The sequence below is a fragment of the Lagopus leucura genome, unplaced genomic scaffold (assembly GCF_019238085.1).
Source record: "Lagopus leucura isolate 7727_CA_CO unplaced genomic scaffold, USGS_WTPT01 Super-Scaffold_100058, whole genome shotgun sequence".
Taxonomy (NCBI): domain Eukaryota; kingdom Metazoa; phylum Chordata; class Aves; order Galliformes; family Phasianidae; genus Lagopus; species Lagopus leucura.
Window position 1 is genome coordinate 1,222,611 of NW_024962304.1, and position 19,295 is coordinate 1,241,905.

The window sequence follows — 19,295 nt, forward strand, 5'->3', positions numbered from 1 at the left end:
TACCATCCTACTGAAAACACCACTTATCCTTTTTTCAGCTAAAGCCTGAGAGTACCTGAAGAGATTAAAGTTTAGTCCTTTTTGAGCTCAAGGCAGAGCTTAAAACATTGCATTGGACATACAACACTTTGGAAAGAATACTGACTTGTTTACAGGATTTAAAAATGACCAGCAACAAGAATGTAGGCAGTCTTTTATCATAAGCAGTTTGCCATCTGAATGTTTTGAATAACAGAAAAGGAAAACACAATGCTTTCCATTTAAACGATGCTGCTAGTGTACAAACTGATGTCCTAAAGTTGACTACAGACATTAGTCCAGATTTACTGTTGGCTGGTTCTAGCATTTAAGAATGTCAAAAGGAAAAACGCTATGAACACATCCTTAGACATCCTAGAAGATGTCTCAGCGTTGGTGCCTATAAAACCATGAACTGGTAACACCAGACTCCCCATAGTAACTGGTACTGCAATGTGACCCATGAATCACAAAGGGCCTCCAGATGTCTCTTCCAGCTATCTGGTCTAAACCAGACCAAACAGCAGCCTGCCCATAACCACGTCAAGGTGACCCTTTGAAGCTCTCCAAAGGGAGAAACTAAAATCTCTCTGTGGCAGTGCTCAGTCACTCAGGCAGTACAGGAGTGCTTTCCAAAGTTCAGGAGAAACCTGAAACTTGTTTCTCCTTACCCCATCACTGGGAAACAAGAGAAAGAGCCTAGCTTCATCTTTTCTGCATTCCATACTTCAGTTCCTCTCTTGACCTTCTGTTGCAAAAAAATACTCCCAGCTCTCCTAGCATTTTCTTAAAAGAGAGATACTCCAGTTCCTTCATCACCTTAATGGCTCTTAACTAATCTCTCTCAAGTATTTCCATTCATCTCTTGTACCAGGAGCCCAGAACTGCATTTCAAGGCAGAGGGAGAGAAGGACCACTTGTCTCCATCTACCAGCAATATTTTGCCTAAAGCAGCCCAGGACACCATGGGCTTTCCTTGTAGCAAAGGCACATTGCTGACTCATGCTTAACTTAATGTCCACCATACCTCCCAGGGCCTTTTCCGTGAAGCTGCTGTGTAACTATCAGCATGTCCTAGTGCCTAGGGTTACTTCACTTCCCACATTAAAGACTTCTCGCTTCTTGCTGAACTGCATGAGACCCCTGTTGGCACACCTCTCCAGCTCACAATTATCCTCTGGCCAGCTGCATGGTTCAGCCACTTCCCCCGCCATCGACCACGAAGGTGCATTCTTCTCCATCATCCAGATCATCAACAAAGGTGCCCCACAGGACAGGACCCAGCATTCACTCCAATGTATTCTGCTCATTACTGGCCTCCAACGAGACTTCGCACCACTGACTTCCAGATCCACTTACTCACCATTTTCAAGCCACCTCACAATCTGCTCATCCAGCCAACACTTCAACAGCTTCTCTGTGGGAATCTTATAGGGGACATTGCTAAAGACATTGCTGAAGTCCAGATGGACAACACCTACTGCTCCTCCTTAATCCACCAGGCCAGTCATTTTACTAAAGAAACTCATCAGGCTGGTTAAGCACGACTTTCCCTTGATGAATCCACGTGGAGAACTCCTGACTTTGTGAGCCTCAAAAATGCCTACCAGGGTTAGCTGTTCTGTCTTCCCAGACATCAAGGTAAGGGTGGCCCGGGTTAGTTTTCTACATCCTCCTTCCTGCACTTCTTGAGGATATTAGTGACATTTGCTTTTCTGTACTCTCCAGGCATTTCTACAGATTGCCACAATTGATCAAATATGAAGTGGCATCACAGCCGTATTTGCCAACTCCCTCAGCACTTGTAGATGCATCCCTGCAGGGCCAATGGACTTATGGATGTATATTTGTTCATCTCTTCTTCTGAAAAGGTTAAAAAATAATTAGAAAAGGTAAATCTGTATGAAGATATATCTACATAAAGAGTATAAAACTATTCCAAGTTATAAAAAAGTGAGAAAAATGACCAAAAAACCCAACGCTGTTGCAGAAAGCCTTCCATTCTTGTTGTCTTAAAAACCAAAATGTGTTTGAAATAGATAGACTAGACTGACGTTTAAACTCCCTGTTAAACTACTGACACTAGCAAAAGCTCCAGACTAACGGACAGGCCAAGAGGTAGCACACAGCTTCACCTCCCTGTCCTACAGACCAAGCTACCCAAAAAGCACTTCTTAAAATGAGTCACCCAGGTAACTAAGACACTCTTAAACAATACCTACAGCTTAACACAACACACAATGTTGAAGATGGCTGGACAAAGCTTCTCAGCATGTAGTTTCAAGAAAGACCTGCCAATGGAATACAGGGAGAAAGTGAAACTAACTGAGCCAACTCCAAAAGCCACAAACCCTGATGAAACTAGAAATTTCCCCCTCCCTCCCATCTGAGAATAAGTCCAGTTCCTCTTTAACCCAAAAAGCAAACAAGGGATACCACAAAGAAGCAGCTCTGTGCAATGCCTTCAGCAGGAAGTACAAATACAGGCAGAATGCACGTGTGCTGGACGAGGAGCTGCTGACAAAGCACAAAGACTTCCAGATATACATACTCAGTCTAATATACACAGGGGCAGTTAAATCAATTGAGAAAATTAATTTTGAATAGAGGGTATTGCAGTATTCAACTAGAAATCCAACCACTTCATCTTTGACTGTGATGTTTCCCTTCACACTTGACTCCATTTTCAGAGAAAGAACAGTCTCACATAGCAGTACAGAATCTTATTCTTAACTGTTTGCAAAAGAAAACCTGTGTAATTGCTGAAGTTCTCATTAAATTCCCCAGAAGAATGCAGCAACGTGGAAGGAATACAGTGGAAAGGATATCCCAGTTGCTAAAATTCAAATGTCTGAAACTATTCTTCAAATCATCAGGTAGATGCAACATGGCTAGAAAGTAGCCTAAGAGAATTGAAGATAAAACTTCACGGATATTCATTCTCCCTTATGGAAGATGAAGCAAGTCTGCTAAACAACAGATATCTTTATGGAGAAATGCATTCAGTTCTCAGTTTCTCCACAAAAGCTGCAAAAGTGTAACTACAGTGGGAAAAAAAAAAAAAAAAAAGGCCGTTTTCTTGAAGATCACACAAAGAGAAATAACATCTGTAAGAACTGCTGAATGCAAAAATATCCTTTAAAAACCACCTTAACAGGTACATTCAACATTCTAAAGAGATAGTTTCCCATAGTAACATAGTTTAGTTGATAGTTTACCATAAAGTAACATCAACCTGGACAGAACTCTTTTGTAAACTTCAGGGATACTACTGTTACTACTTTTCCTCTTTCTTTCTGTACTGCATCTCACGGCTTTTAAGTTCTCCAACTTGCAAAAAGAAAGCTATAGAAGCACAATACAACAGTACTTACGATGTAAAAAGCAATCGTATTTAAAACAGCGCCTACAGAAGAGTGTATGAAAAGAATGTAGGCTTTGCTCCCTCTGAACAGACTTAGCGTTTGGTCCATCTATGTTTGGTGTGCATTCAGGAGGAAGAGCTCCTGGAAGCTGCTGTTCAGTGAGTTCTTTGTATCTTAAGAGAAAGAAATACAAGGTTTCTATTCAGTATAATAAAAACCATAGCAACTTTCAACTGCAGTAACACTATGTGTTTTTAGGAACAAATTTTTAAAAATTGTAGGAAAGGTAACTGCCTGCTCATCAGCAAATAGTGTGACAAGTACTCAGTGCTATACTCATTAATATAAAATCATTAGGAAGGCATGCATTTACTTTCTTGAACATCACCGTCTCACACATATTACTAACAAATGACATCATTAATCACATGCAAGCACTCGCTTTCCATTAGTCTGAAAGACCAATAAACCTGTCTCCGTTGCTTCGCTCAACTAGAGAGAACATCTGCAGTGGTATTCAAAGGGAGTGGGAAGTTATACAACCACTACAGAAGCCAGACGCTTCTGAAGAGGATGGGAGAAGATTCCTTATCAACAAGTATTTAATGAAGTCATGGAATCTTTGTTTCGCGTTGCGAACTAGTAATATTTGAAATACCCTTACTTCTCTTTCAATTCTTCTGCTGTACCCTTATCTGGAAACATTGAGGAAATGGCTTCAAATATCTTGTCAGATGGAAACCTCCGAGGTGGGTGGCTTTCTTTCTCTGTCAAAGCAGGAAAACGTGTGGAAAACAAAACAAAAGAAATTATTTTTCTGCTCCTTTGCTACCTCAAAGAGGCATTCAGTAAAAGAGGGACTGCGCCAAAATCCTAATAAAAGAAACAAAGTTTATTTCTAAGTTACCAAGAATTTAAAGTAATCTCCTTAAAATGATCTTCTCTGCTGACAGAACTGCACTAACAAAATTTGGAGAAACCATTATTTCACCAGCAGATGGAGATGGCAATTCAGAACTCTGCCTGCTTAAGAATAGTATTAGTCAATTTTCTGAGGAGTACTAAATTATTTATTAAGACTTTGATATATATATTTAGATCCCCAACTGATTTGTGATTTGTGTCTCAGGTCACAGAGAAAGAAAACTGGCAAAAGCATTTTTGTAGCATTCTCTGTACAATTCTTGAACTAAATGGCAAAGGACACGATGAAGAAAATAGTGTTACTTCAGAGCTGAAAACTATCAAGTAGAATGATTTGCACAAAAGTATTAAGTGATTAAAGAAAAGAGCTTTTTGGTCTTATTTTTGAAGTCTGCAGACAGACATACCCATCCTGTTACCTTCCCGATCTTTTTGCTTGTCATCTCTTTCATCAGGATTGTCATCTCCATCATCATCTTCATCATCACTATATTGACCAAGTGCATTGACCAGCTCAACAAATATTTCATCATTGATAAATCCACATTCTGAAATTCAGCAAAATTGGGAGTGAACAAAAAAAAAAATCACACTGTGCACATGAAGTATTTTTAATCCTCTCTACGCTTGGATTATGGTAAAACCTTTAATTTATGAAAAACAATTTTGTGTTTGTCCTACTTAGCCTCACTGTATGAACGAAGAAGAGTTAAAAGCACTCGGCTTTGTTTTTTGAAGTGACAACTAGGAAGAAGAGAAGAAAAATTTGTAAAGTTTTCTTAAAGAAAAGAGTAGGCTTACTAACTAGGTTAGGTTAAGACAGTTGGGCAATGAATGCACACAGACTATGAAGCTATCCTAAGCTAGAGAACCCCCAAAGATATTTTTGGTTGGTAGTTTCACGGCATCTACTTCCCCCATTAAAGATCCCACTGGCAAGGTGTTAAAAAACAAACAAACAAACAAAAGCCAACTTCAGACAGAAACAAAATAAAATCATGAGAAAAGTGAAGGATACAACACTGTGTATCTGCTTGTTAGCTCAGAAAATCACAGGACAGTGCAGACAGACAGAAGCGTAATTCTGAAGAGAGGGAAAAACTGTACTTAGTGATGTTACTTCTCAAAAAGCAACTGAACCACGTGGGAACTGTACTGTTTATCACTGTGCTTTAGAACTTGAACAGAAGGCATACGTATGTAGGAAGCTAATGGATTTATTCCTACGTGAACAATGGAAACAGCTGCAACCTGGATGTTTTAAACAGAACTCTCAATGTATACACACAGGCTAATATGAATCAGAAGTACAATGACAGAAATATTTTATAATTCTGGCTCCTATATGAGAGTGTCTCTGGATTACAGATTTCCATGGCATTTAAGTTCTTTGTGTGTGGCTATAATGAAAAAAAAAAAAAAAAAAAACACTGTCAGGAAAATGAAAAGTGTTCTTTCAACTTCTGAGATAGTTACAAAGTACCCCTAATAACAGTAAGTTCTAATTTCATGATGGCAAATAAGACACTGAAAAAAGATTAATTTTAAAGATAGACTCATTTGATGAAATGGTGACATTAGTAACAGGATACGTTTACTAGTAATTTCAACACGCTGACCTAATCAGTTCTCTGACAAGGCAACCAACCATCAGCAAACTCATAAAAATATCCAGAGGAAACAACTCATTATGTTCTTCAAGAACTATAAAGACACCAGCTATCCAAATGCCCGATGTAAACCAACAAGACTGGTATATCATCAAATATTTTCTACTGAGTTGCAAGCTTAACTTTCATAAGCAATGAAAAATGTTTAGCCTTGTGGTGGGTATAGAGTTGGATAGATACACAGATTCAAGGAAAAACACCTACGAATACATATGCGTACCACCAGGACAGTTGTGTTCAATCTGATTTACAGAACTGATGTTTTTAAAGCAGCAGGTAATTTGTGATAACCAATGAAAGTAGTAGTACATAGTAGTACACATGAAAGAATGAGAGAAGAAAACCAAAATGGTTTTTCTACTGAATTGCATGTGTAAATGTTGTCATAATCAGTTTTGCACGCTTCTCCTGCCACTTTCTGAAAGGTAGGGCATACATCAGAACATTACACTGTTGCATTTCAAAGCTTTGAACACTGAAGACCAGAAAATTCTCCATGTTAAACCTAGAAATTATGAAGAAATATTTTAAGGCCCTGGGGAAAAAAATATATATATATATATATGCATTCATTTTCTCCATACTATTACTTAAATCCTCTATAGCCTTACGAAAACCAATAGATTTAAACAGACTCTGTTATACCCAGTACTTACACAGAGAAGGAATTCCAGAAATACTGCTGCAACAGGCAAGCATCAGGCCTTAATAAACAAAACTGACAGCAACTGTTTATGTAGGAAGTAGTGATAAATACACCCAAGTGCTTGGGCTCACCTCTATCTCCATGCACTTTCCCATCATAGTTCTTTATCAGCTCCTCAATAAAGGTACCATCCTGGTCAAGCACTTCATCTCCCATATATGGAATGTTATGTAAAACAGTTTCATCCTCTACCTAGTAACAACAGATATGATCAAACAATTTTAAGTTGCATGTCCAATCGGCAGTGTCAGCACTGATGTTTTCACCAGAGATGTCGCAGTTAAACTGGCTTAACCATCTGAGCATGTTGAGCATATAAACCATATTCACAGTTAACTAAATAAACCAAACTTCCCCATCTGTAATCAACATTATTTTGTCCCAGCTGTGACTAGCTCGAGGTACTGACAATAACTCCTGCATTTAGGTGAGCACTGTGCTACAACAAAGCTTCTGCTGAAGAAGCACAATAAGCTACCTAGCTTTTGGAAAGCTTACAGTGGTAAATTAATTGTCCCTTCCTTGCTTCCCATCCATGTTAATATATGATAGAAACAATCCTTTCGTTTCCTTATTAGAGGTAAGGAAATATGATACAGAAACACTCAAATTCAAGTTCTCTAAACAGATACCACAGAAATATGCCTTACAATTTAATGCAAATGCCACTGTCAGTTTTGTTTTCTCTATAAAGAATTTACAGACCTTAATACTCAGCAGCATCTTCCAGTATTTCAGAAGAACCTTACTGTTAGGAAAATAAACTCAATCTTTCCTGCTGATCATGATTCTTCAGCAGTGCAAAATACTCAGATAATGACAAAATGAAAGCAAGTAGAAACAAAAGAAAAAAGTGGAGGAACTCTGAACATACCGATAAAATTAGATATTTAGATCACTTTGCTATGATTGCTGTAATAACCATAAGCCACTGTGCACAAAGCAGTGACAAAGATTTTAATAAGTTAACCTTTTCAAATAAGTCAGATATTTATATAAGAAAATTAACATGAAGGCTGTATGTACACACAACAAAGCTCATTGTAAGAAAAGGCATCTGGTTGCTAAGATCACCATTACATGAGAAGACTAATTAAGGGTTAAATTCTTTCTATTCCATTGAAATTACCATTTCACTACAGGTATGTTCTTCAACTGTCTTAAATGAGAATACTGATATCTCTCAGAAAATGCTTATTGTTACATAAACGCTCACAGCTGCATCCGTAAAAGGCAGTGCAATATGAGTAGTCACCTGCCATTAAGGCTCTCTTTAAAGCAGTGTTTTAGAGATACTGAGGAGCATTAAACATATAGACTTAGTTTGCAACTAATGATAGTTTTAGAACTAAGAGTGAAAGTAAGTTCCTCCCTTTTCACCCATATTTCTTCCCACACCACTTTTTTAAACTTACCATAAAATTTTGTTGAAGGGGCGACCAAGAATACATTATAGGCACAGAAGCAACAGCATTGAGAGTCTTCAGGGGGATTACTTGTTTTGGAAAATCTATGTCACTGGTAACAGAGCACTGAAATCAGAGGTTGAAGTTACACTTACAATAGCAACTTCAGAAAAAAATAAAAACACAAACAAAGGAAGTATACAACAAACAGAGCAAGTGTTTATCAAAACTAGCTAGATCCATCTTTGAAAAATGAATCAGACTTTCAGGGCATAATAAGAATGAGTTTAGAAGGAAAAAAGATGCAGAAATTACTTCTGGTTTGGTACCTTTATTAACAGATCACGGTGGTGGTTTTTTTTCCCCTCCACATGATAGTAAAATGGCTGTTCTAAGGTATTTAGTATTTCACTCAAACTATTCAGCTACAAAATAAGCTATTTCAGGCATTTCAGAAGAGATTTAATACTTGTTGCTGGTCTTAGACTATTTACTCAAGCCATCAGGGTGGCAGTTGAATTCAGATCAATTCACTGCAGAAATCATGTATAATATATGTTAAAAAAGTATTATAATACCATCAAGACACCTTATGGAAAAAGATGCTCTTGTCAATTCCTGCTCCGCTTCCCTGATATCGACTTCTTATCTTTATCCTATCCTCAACTCTTTGATTATGCCTACTGTTTACAAAGAATAGAGGGGAAAAAAAGATTCAATATTCAGCTCAGAACGCATCTTTTTCAGCTGTGGGACTCTTTTCTTTTTGGAGACTTACGCAGCCTCCAAAGACCAGACACATCACAGAATACAAATAACTTCTGGGTTACTCTCCAATCTAGTCAATAGATCAGCTCTTCTCAAATTTGAGGAACAATATGGAAAATCCCAAAAAAAAATTTATGAAAAAAGGCAGATAGGAAAATACAATAGCAGGGAAAGTACAAAGAAGACTTGGAGTTAAGTACAATTACATTTAGAATAGCTCTCATGGCTACCTGAAATGAAAAATGGAAGTGGAGACAAGAGATTTTTCTCCTTTCCAGAAGGGAAAGATGAACAGAGCTTCACATTTCTAAAGAAATATACAAAGTAATATAACAAACAACATACAGAGACAGTACCCAGTAGAATGACAAAAGTTAGATTTTTTTTTTAAAATCTTTTTTCTTGGTTTGTTTGGTTTTTGTTTCAGATTTAAGATCTGTAGGCAATGAAGTTAGATTTCTGCCATGTATACAAATACTCAAAATACCATATTATGATACTGCTTTACAACATCGCCCTGAAAGAAGGTATATTTTCTATCTACCAGTCTTCTAGCAAATTTTTAATCTTAGAGAAAAATACAAAAGCAAAAAATAATTACTTTCAGCTTACTGTTCACATGAGACCTCCAATTCCAAAGATGAGTTAAAATGGCTGAATGCATTTAGGACTGTTTCCCTTGTTTAGGTACAGAACTCAGCTTGATATTTATTAGCCTAACACAGAACATATTAAGGTTTCTGGCTGACACTCACTGGGCTAACCACTGGAGAAAACCTGTATCACCACAGTCTTAATCAAAACCATACTTTCTCAAGAAGTTTCAGTCAGGTAACAAAACCAGCCAGTGTTCTATACAACTATGAAGAAATTAGGCACATTAAGAAAGAAAAAAGTTTACATTTGCCATAATTTATAGTGGAGTGGTTTAAATGAAATCTTAGATCAAGCATTAGAGTTCTTCCAATTCACAAGACAGACTGCATTTAAATACAGTACTTAGTGTGCTCCATCGATTCACATAGGGTGTTAACATAAAATAGTGAGCCAGGCTACAAAAAAGTTTTAAAAAGACGAAGAAAATAGTGAAGCACACAAATGCACCTTCCTGATATACACAACACCAGCTTCCCTCTAAAAAGTTATGAAAGCGTAAGTCTGGCTGATTTTCTTCCATAGAAAGATGTTGTGGTTTTGTCTGATTTTTTTTTCTTTACCTGTTCACAGTAAAATCTTCATTCTCATCCTACTAAAAAAGAACTAGCTTTTCAGATTATTACACATGATCAAACTGTCTTAATTTGAAGAAGTGCAACTAACATAAATTGAACCTTCACTTAAAACTGGAAGTTGGAGAGGAGCTACTAACTTGCCAATTTGAACTCCCAAGCAGGCTGTCATCAGAATTCGCTTCTTACAGAACATCCTTGTTTAAATGACTTTACTTAGTATAAAGCAGATTTATTCAAATAGCTGCATTGACAGCTTCCACGTGCTTTAACTCAGTAAGAACCAAAGTATCTACTCATTTGTACCACTGGTCCATCAAGGACCAATATGAGACTTCCAATATCAGAGAGACAAAAGGATAAAAGGATGTTGAAGTACAATCCAAATAAGATTCAGACTTGTGTGTTGCTCAAAGCTATGCAACCCACTATTTATTTACTGCTTTTCAGATAGAAGTCACCTAAGGGACATCAATTATTCCTTTACTTCTAAGAAAAAAAAATTGGCTGAGAAGTCATGTAAAACTAGAAAAGAAAGAAGAGCCAACTTTCCGGTTAATCAAACAAAAACACGCTAACAACCTTGTAAGTGGAATTACCACAACACATGTTAACCAACCTCCCTGGTCCCGCGCAAAGAGCTCACAGAAGTCATGATGTGTACAGGCTGTATCCTACGCTGTTTCCATTCTTGGTTTAAGATTTCAGTTCTTTCCAGTATCTTCTGACGATTAGAATTAAACATACTCTAAAAATTAACCACAATTGTGAATATTACAAATAAGATGAAGACACCTGCTAAATCTTAAGGAATCACAACATTCACTAAAAATGCAAATAGATTTTAAAAAGTTCTCAACATCAAATTCTTCCAATTTTGTTTAAATGTCAGTCAGGCTCAATAGATTTCATTATCACTTTCTTGGACTGAAAAGAAGATCTCATGTTTAGAGATCTAAAGGTTCAGCACCGAATTAAATTCTAAATGGAATTAGGAAAGTGGCTAAACAAATTGCCATACTTTCTCTCTTCAGTCTCTTCTGATGCTTAGCACGCTCGATTCAACCACATACAAATGTAACACACCTGCTTATAAGATTAGAGTTAAGACAAGTTTTCAGTATTAACAAAGACATTCACGAAGTTGTTATTGCAGGTGCTAAACACAGGACAACTTACAGAGTCACTCAGTACTTAAGAAAATCAATTCTGAGAACAGACACTAGACAATAGAATCAAAACATCCTATACCTTCACTTCATCTGCACGTCGGAATCTCTTGAGCTGCCTCAGTCTCATATATTCAGATTTTACACGTTTTCGCCAACAAATTGGTCCTTTCTCAGATTTTTTTCCTGTCTGACCCATGATTAACCTGTAAGAAACAGTGTCGTATTAGTACTACCAAACCAGTCTGCTTACAAAGGAAGTTAGAAGAGTGATGGAAAGGGCAGGACAGAGACAATTCTTCAGTATCTATTGTACCCTTTTTGTGCCCAACTATGCATTTTGAATACCATCCCAACCCAAACAACAACCCCCTCATACTTAAGTGATAGACACTGAAAAAAGTAATTTTAGTTACAAATCAACAGGCCATTCAACATTTGGTTTAAGCACCACTAACTGCTACTTACTGTTTTCTCAAAGAAAATTAAACTGTCACGAAAGGCCTACCCATCAAACACAGATCTATATGGAAACCACATATAGTTATACTAACAACAAGAAAAATAACCAGAATTCTCATCATTCCCTCACATAGCTGAAACAGTCTCAGAAAATCCCAAAACTATGGTCTAAAACCCAAGAGAAAAAACAAATCCAGCATAATCAGTTTCTCAGTAATAAACACAACTGCTAAATGATATGATAAAATAGGAAGGAAAATAATACTCTGTACTTGACAAGATGATACACACACTGCACACTCTGGCCACTCCTCTGAAAGCAACGAGACTTACAAGACATTCTTCTTGTAGTAGTTTCAAGATGCTGTCTGGGGTACAACATGGATAACTAACTTGATTGGAAGGTGGCAAATAAATGACAGAAAATAAAAAATACAATATTGCTTCTGCTAAGTTGCTTATGAAAAAGTTCTTCTAGATAAAGTAATAATGTTAATCTGCAAAGATAACTGGGATACACAGAGTGCGTTAAGACAAATAAGTGTTAAAAAAGCCTAGGAATGTCCTTGTAAATGCTAAGTCCATAGTAAGAGAAAGCATTTGAGTGAAAAGGAAGTGTACACAGACACAAGTTGCACAGAAATTACTTGCAATGTAATGCAATGAGTTAAAGATCCAAGCTTGTATAATGTTAATCTTGAAAAACCATGAGAAAATTTTTTCCAATACTGGCTTTTAGAAGTCTTTCAAAAGAAGTGTCAATGGTTTATGGGCCAGTGCGGCTCAATTCTGGGACTGGCCCCTACCAGCCCATAAATCCATGGCAGCAAGTGAACTACATTTGTATATTTCTGGACAGCTGAAACATCTCCAAGGTAGAACTACAGTATTTCAACACGTAAGAAATAATTGGCTGTTGGTTTGCTTTTTGTTTGTTGGGTTTGTTTGTTTGTTTTTGTCTTCAATCTCAGGAGAATGAAAACAGAATGGGGAGGGCAAGCCATAAGAAAAAAGCATTTTCATACAGGACAGAGTTAATTCCAATAGAGCAGCTGGTCTGACGCGTTTATATGAGGACTATAGGAATTGTCAGTGGTATTTTATTAACACCAACTAAAAGGTTGGTCAAAAAAAAACCCAACATGCATTTAAGAAACTAAGCTTCAGAAACTGGGATGAGTTGCATAGAGAAGCATAGCCTATGCAGAATCATGAGTAAGAAATGAAAAAAAAAAAAAAAAAAAAGATAGGTTTCCTTCTGTAAGAATTCACCTATCTTAAGACAGTATAATGTTAAACATTTTCCATTTTAACAAACTACAAAATAGTAGATAGTTTTTGTGTAATGGTCTGATTCAGACAGCCCCCAGGCCATCTCCTCCTTCTGTCTGATTATCCTTTCTGGATTCTGCTAGCTATTTCTATTGTCTCAAATTTTTCTTTCTTATTTCTTCATTTTCTTTACACAGAGAGTCCACAGAAATAATTTAACAGTTTAAGTCCTGAAAATTTTATCTAGAAGAAAATTGTGCAGTCAACTCAGTTATTATTTATGGGCATTTTATACCATTTCCATAACAAATATGAGAAAGGAAGCATAACTCCAAAACAGTAATACCATCTCTAGAGAAAGCTCACCTCCTGAAGTAATCTTGATCTTATTTGGCCTCATTCTCAGGAGGAAAACCTTGCCAGAACTTCACATGCCCTCCACAAAACAGGGAAGGCTGAGAAATGCAGCAAGTCACCTCCAAGAACTTCTAGCTTCTACCTGGCCAGTCAAGGACAGACGAGTTCTCTCGTTCCAGGCCAGATAATCCTCATTACATGAAAAGCAAGGGATGCACGCGCCCTGCCCAAATGCAAAGCCTTAAGTCCTTGGGTCCAATGCTCCTCATACCCAGCCAGCCCTTCCAAGAGCGCAATGCTGCAGAGCTCAAGCGACCCCATGCTGCCTGCTCCTGTGCTCCCACACCCTTCTCTCCAGCTCCCCTGCCACTTCATCTATTCCATTTCTTGCAACATTACAAATGCCTCCACGCCACAGGCATAATGATTTTACAGTATAACTAAGTGTGTGGATAGGATTAGCCATTACAGATTCATTCTAAAGAGAGGAAGGATGTTATTTGAAGCAGAGCACCATCAAAACAAAGAAATGCATTGCTGTTTTTTTTTTTTTTCCCATTCATGCTTGCATAGCTAGAAATGAAAGGCAACAAGAAACTAGTGTGCTAGAATACACATGCTTGTGTTTTAAATAAACTCTGTTAAGTGTTTCATAATTAATTTATGTGCAAGGTCCTTTTACAGAAAGTTTTTTAAAAACTTGCATTAGCTTAAGTCAGACAACTACTAAGCATCAGCAGCTACAGTGTTTACAATATATCAGGAATTCACAACAAGAGACTATAAAGTATAGAAAAAATATTACTTCAAATTGCTACTGTTTTACCCCCAGAAAACAAAAAGTTATTTAAAATAGCATCCTATTTTTCTTTAGTCACTTTGATAATATCCATCAGTGCAAGACAAGAACACAGACAATTCTATAAATTAGGCAGTCTATTCAAGCAGTCACATTACTGTCAAGAACTATACTTAAGCTCCTCTGGCTACCCTGTCAAATTTCAGAAAAATAAAAATTTCCAAATTGAAAAGAATGGGGAATAAATGCAAGGGTCTGCATTTTTAAAAGGCTGTTATTAAATCTACAACTGGGCTTTATATTACACTATATTTCAAAATGTAACAAATTACATCATCTTCTGACTGCTCAGAAATTGAGATCCTTAAGAATCAAACATACTGTGCATAGCACAACTCCTCAGGTCTTTGCAGCAAGTCGATCTAAACTGAAAAAATCATTCATCTACTTTAAACCTACACATAAAGTGATAAAATACTGCACTTCAGATCACTCTTAACCAACATCTTCAGCGCTGAAAGTATGAAGGGAAAAAGAATATAAAATGCAACAGAGAAATGGCATGTTTAAGCTGATGCAAACCAATGAACAATCAAGTAATCGTTTTCTGGGGCCTGAAGCAATGAAAGAATAAAATAATTCTGTCTGGGGAACTCAGGACTTTAAGAACCTCACATAAAGCCAGTTGTGCATGCATCCACATTTGCTTTAAGTACAAGTTCTAGGGGAGCTTACAGAACTGCACAGCCCAACTCAGAAAACTGCATCACACTTCCAGACCCCCTTAACCTCAGTGATGACATGAATCCTGTGACATACTTCCATCAAGTTCTCTGGACTGGATGCACTAGTAAGCTCAAACCATACATCTGAGCTGGCTTAATGTACAATGTATGGCATCCCGAGCGATGGCTCATTTAGATTCAGTACTACACAGTGAAGATACTCATCCAAGTGATTTCCTCAGCAGCAACAGCAGGTTACAATCAGCCCACCTTTCCCAACAGTGCCTGCTGAGCTGTAGCCACTCTTCACGAAGGCACGCACGGTAAGCTGGATGAAATTGACCAAGAGTAAGTGAAAGCCTCACTTTTACAATTGTGGTGTTTGTTGTTTTTTTGTTTTTTTTCTTCCCTAAAACAATCTGCTGGATGATGGGGCCCTGGGCAGAAAATAGACTATCTTCAAGGTCTCTTCCAACTCCAGCCATGCTATGATTCTACACACAGTGGTAACGTAAGCAATTTGTGCGGGACTATAAATCAGGAAGGAGTTGTTAGGAGCTCTGATGAACATTGGGAAGAAGAATAGTGCACACAATTATACCACAAGGAATTGCTGCTTTCACATGCTGGTTTGCTCTGGAATAGCAGACTAGCTCTTTAACTGTAAGCTGTTAGCAGATACAGACAGCATTTATGTCCCTCAGTGTAAGCATACTTCATATGCTTTTCCTCTGCTTAAGACAAAAATGAAACAAAGCTCAGGCAGCATAGTTGATGGCAATTTTCACATTCAGCTCAAAAAGCAGAATTTTAGCAACAGAAGAGAAAAAAAGATGGAGAGGACCTCTCCATAAACCTGAAAATAAATAAATAAATAAATAAAGCCCATCCTACTAGAAAATTAACAAAAAACCCAAATGTGAAGTACCAAAATCAATATATTCAGAGTACAACTAAATGTCTATTTTCCAGAACATTCAACTTCCAAAAATCATCCGATAAAAAAACTTCAAATCACTTTTCAATTGCAAAATTTAATACAGCACTAAGTAACAACGTTTAAGTACTGCTAAATGATTGCTTAACTGCAGCTATGCATTTATCAACTATATTAGCCAAACTTTATTACTTGAAACTCTTGGAAATGTACTCCTTAGTATTTTATTTCACACACCCAAAACAAAGAACAAGCAAATACTAACGAATCTATTCTAAAGTTAGCAGCTTCCAGTAGACTCTTCCTGCAATTCTCAAGCACATGAAAATAAACCATCAGTAAAACACACGCATAATGCCAGGCTTCAAAAAAATTGTATCAAATTTAATTATAAATTACTGCTATAATCTGCAGGGCAAGTATTTGTCTCCTTCAATTATTCCAATATTTCATTAATAGTGTGCAGATTGGTGAAAAAACTATGGTCAAGAAACAGTTCTACTCCTGGGAAAAGCAAGAAAATGTGTTTGTTGCTGCCATTTCAGAGTTGCTAACATGTTAAGCAAGAGAAGCGGGTGAGGGGACAAATCGCTCCTAGCGCATGAACAGCCTTTGCAGCTGCGCTATGAACAGAACTTCTGCAGTTGCTCATTGCTCTACTTTCTAGGTTTTCTGAAGAAAAAAAAATCTCTTTCAAATTTATCTAAGTAAATTTGCAGTCTTATTTCCATGTAAAGAAAAATACTCCCCAGGCTGCTGCCACCTTCTGTACTTCAGATGCTAATCCACACCAACAAAAGACTCTTAGGCAGGTACAAAAGAAAAACTAGCACAGTTTATTAACGCTATCCAAACCCAGCACGCTCACTCTTCATAGAATTAGTCACAGTATACTGAGAATACACTGCAGCGTTTTATTCTATGTTATAGAAACACAGGATTTTACAGTGCAGTTCAACTTTCTAAAATTTTAACCAAGTACATGTCTGTGCTTTAAAACATACTTTATGCTATTTTCTGTGCTGAAGTTCTGCAGTGCTGAGAATACTTCATTTAAGACGTATCTAACATTATCTGTTATTCTGAAGTTAAACCATCTTCAGACATTGTTTGGCATCAGTTTTGCCTAGAAAAACATACATCCTCTGTATCAGAGGCCCTACATCACTCATCCCCACCTCTGTTCAACCTCCTTTCTTGTGAGAGCTTAAGTACTTAAGATTCTATTAATCAAACTAGGTCAGGGGAAAAAAAAAAAAAAAAATCTGTCTGAACAGCCCATCAGATTTCATTTTTAAATAGAAATTTTCAACAAAATCAATTCTGTAAACAGGCTTGTTCAGCAGCCACAGAAATACTTGAATCAACACAAAGGGAAGAGAGCAACGCTGAAGCAGAAACAAGAGGCAAAGAACTGAAACTGCAGAGGGCAGAAGTTCAGACCAGCCCCGCTTCCAACAGGGATGTCCATCGAGACACATCATCTCTCCGTCACCGAGATGTACCAGTACATTAAAATTATTCTTACCAGCTAGAAACAGGAAACATTAATGAAGCCACCCATCCAGCTGCGGCATTCTTTGGCCAAACAAATGCCAGCAGAATGATAACGCTTAACCTCTTAGATATCATGAAAAAGAGTGCAGCAAAGAAGTAGATTAATCCATGAATCTAGGCTACGTACCCAACTCTCAACAGCTCACTTGTTCTTCCTCGTTCTTTGGAACGTCAGTGGCTGTGAGTGATGTGGGGTGCTAACATTCATGACCAACTCTAACAGGATTCCACATTCTGCAAGAATGCACTCCATTGCTCAAGAGATGGAAACTGCTATCACCAACAGAAAAAAAAATGATTAAGTTTAATAAACTTAATGTAAGGACAAGAGCAATCAACAGTTTCAGATATACCAGCACCACAGCCTTAATCTGAGAAGAAAATGTCTGCCTGTAAGTATCCAATTCTCAGCATGTTTGCTCTCACTCTCCCTTTATGTCAAAATACCCCAGCTTACAAAAATTAACAGCCTGCGTTTCAGTTGCAGTGCAGGTAGCAAAACATTTTAGCATCAGCCCTAGAGCAAGACAGACCAATGAAAGTCAGACAGATCTTCCAGGTAGAACAGCATCACTGAAAGCAGGAAGTCTGCACCTAGAAATAGCCATAAATTTATTATGACCATTCTCACTGCAGTTAAGTTACTTGCAATTAGTACTTGCAACACTAAAGTTTAAGCAGTGAAATCCCTTTAAAAATCAGCAGTCTGTCATCATAGTATTATGTTTTGGTGTAACAATAGCTTGAAAGTCATCAGATTTGAGGCCAGTGCCCTCCCTCCTCCCTGACACATGCACGATCTAATTACAAATGTATTAACAGTTGCCTAACATGATTTAACTTTGAAAAGTATTTCAGCTTAACCTAAGCTAAGCACACTTACTTACCCATTTGCTTTTAGAAGCTGATGACAAATACATCCTAATGTATTTCTTGGCTAGGACTGGGAAGAGGAATAGGACCTTAAAACACCATACACCTTTTCATCATCTGTGTAAATACTTCAGCATTTCAGACAGAGTTTACATGGCATATACGGTAAATTTGAGCGCAGTGATCAGTTCAGCTATATCAGACTTGTCCTACCCCCAAAATACAGTTTCCTAATTGGACCAAACAGTCAAAGTTACTCATGCTGGCCTGATTAGCACCCAAACTGGAAGAAGTGCCACGCAACCAGGGCTAAGGGAACAAAGTAAAGCTGCTCTTGTCAGCATCAGCAATCTGCTAGAGCATCTTATCTTCCTGCATTAGAACACTGCTCTTCCATACCACATATAGCATACGCATTCACACCATGTAATCTTGTTTTTCCCCTCGAGTTTTTGCACAATCAAATGAGTAAATATGGTGATCTACCTCTATGTGACTACTTTTCAAGATGCACATTTTGTCTTGTATAAGGCAGAGGATATAGCTGCCACTGACCCATTCCCAAATCACTCAAGAAAGGTAGTGGGCATAATTAGGTAATAAAGAAGGAAGAACTTACCCCTTACCAAGGATAAGGGCTCACTGAAAAACTCCCAAAGGAGGCCAGCTCCAAGTAGAGATGCTTTTCCTTTGACTGCCAGCACTTTAAGTGAGATTAAGGAATGTACTCTGGGTCTTATAGTTCAGTCCTGCCTCACACACAGAAATATATATGTATATGTATGCCTATTTTTTTCCAAATCAACAGTAATTTTTTTTTAAGAGTTGACAGAACCATCATCTTGAAGTCTTAGATCTGTATTAGTAATAGGAAGTGAAAAATTATTTAAGAAAACCACATACAGGAACGCAACCTCCTAAACAGAATCTTTCAAATGCATAATGCTTTTGCCTTTTTTATCAAAATTGGAAGAGTCATTTTGAGAATTTCAACAAATGCATAAAAGATTCAGTTCCATGAGCAGTGTGCTTTCTTACACAAGTCAGAGCTAAAGCCA

General features: G+C 37.5%; 1 protein-coding gene across 5 annotated transcripts in view; it reads right to left on the minus strand.

Moving 5' to 3' along the window:
- EZH2 (enhancer of zeste 2 polycomb repressive complex 2 subunit) overlaps window positions 1-19,295 on the minus strand; it is a 45,117-nt gene that overhangs the window by 16,257 nt on the left and 9,565 nt on the right. For 2 of the 5 annotated variants that reach the window (XM_042886514.1, XM_042886511.1), the window contains exons 2-8: window positions 11,338-11,461; window positions 10,706-10,834; window positions 8,099-8,215; window positions 6,755-6,875; window positions 4,715-4,855; window positions 4,048-4,150; window positions 3,393-3,556 (exon numbers count right to left, since the gene is read on the minus strand). In XM_042886514.1, the coding sequence (XP_042742448.1) occupies window positions 3,393-3,556; window positions 4,048-4,150; window positions 4,715-4,855; window positions 6,755-6,875; window positions 8,099-8,215; window positions 10,706-10,834; window positions 11,338-11,454 (892 nt within the window). In that variant the 5' untranslated portion in view covers window positions 11,455-11,461. Of the gene's footprint in view, window positions 1-3,392; window positions 3,557-4,047; window positions 4,151-4,714; window positions 4,856-6,754; window positions 6,876-8,098; window positions 8,216-10,705; window positions 10,835-11,337; window positions 11,462-17,491; window positions 17,635-19,295 lie in introns of all 5 variants that reach the window. The other 3 variants (XM_042886515.1, XM_042886513.1, XM_042886512.1) reach the window with 3 other exon arrangements.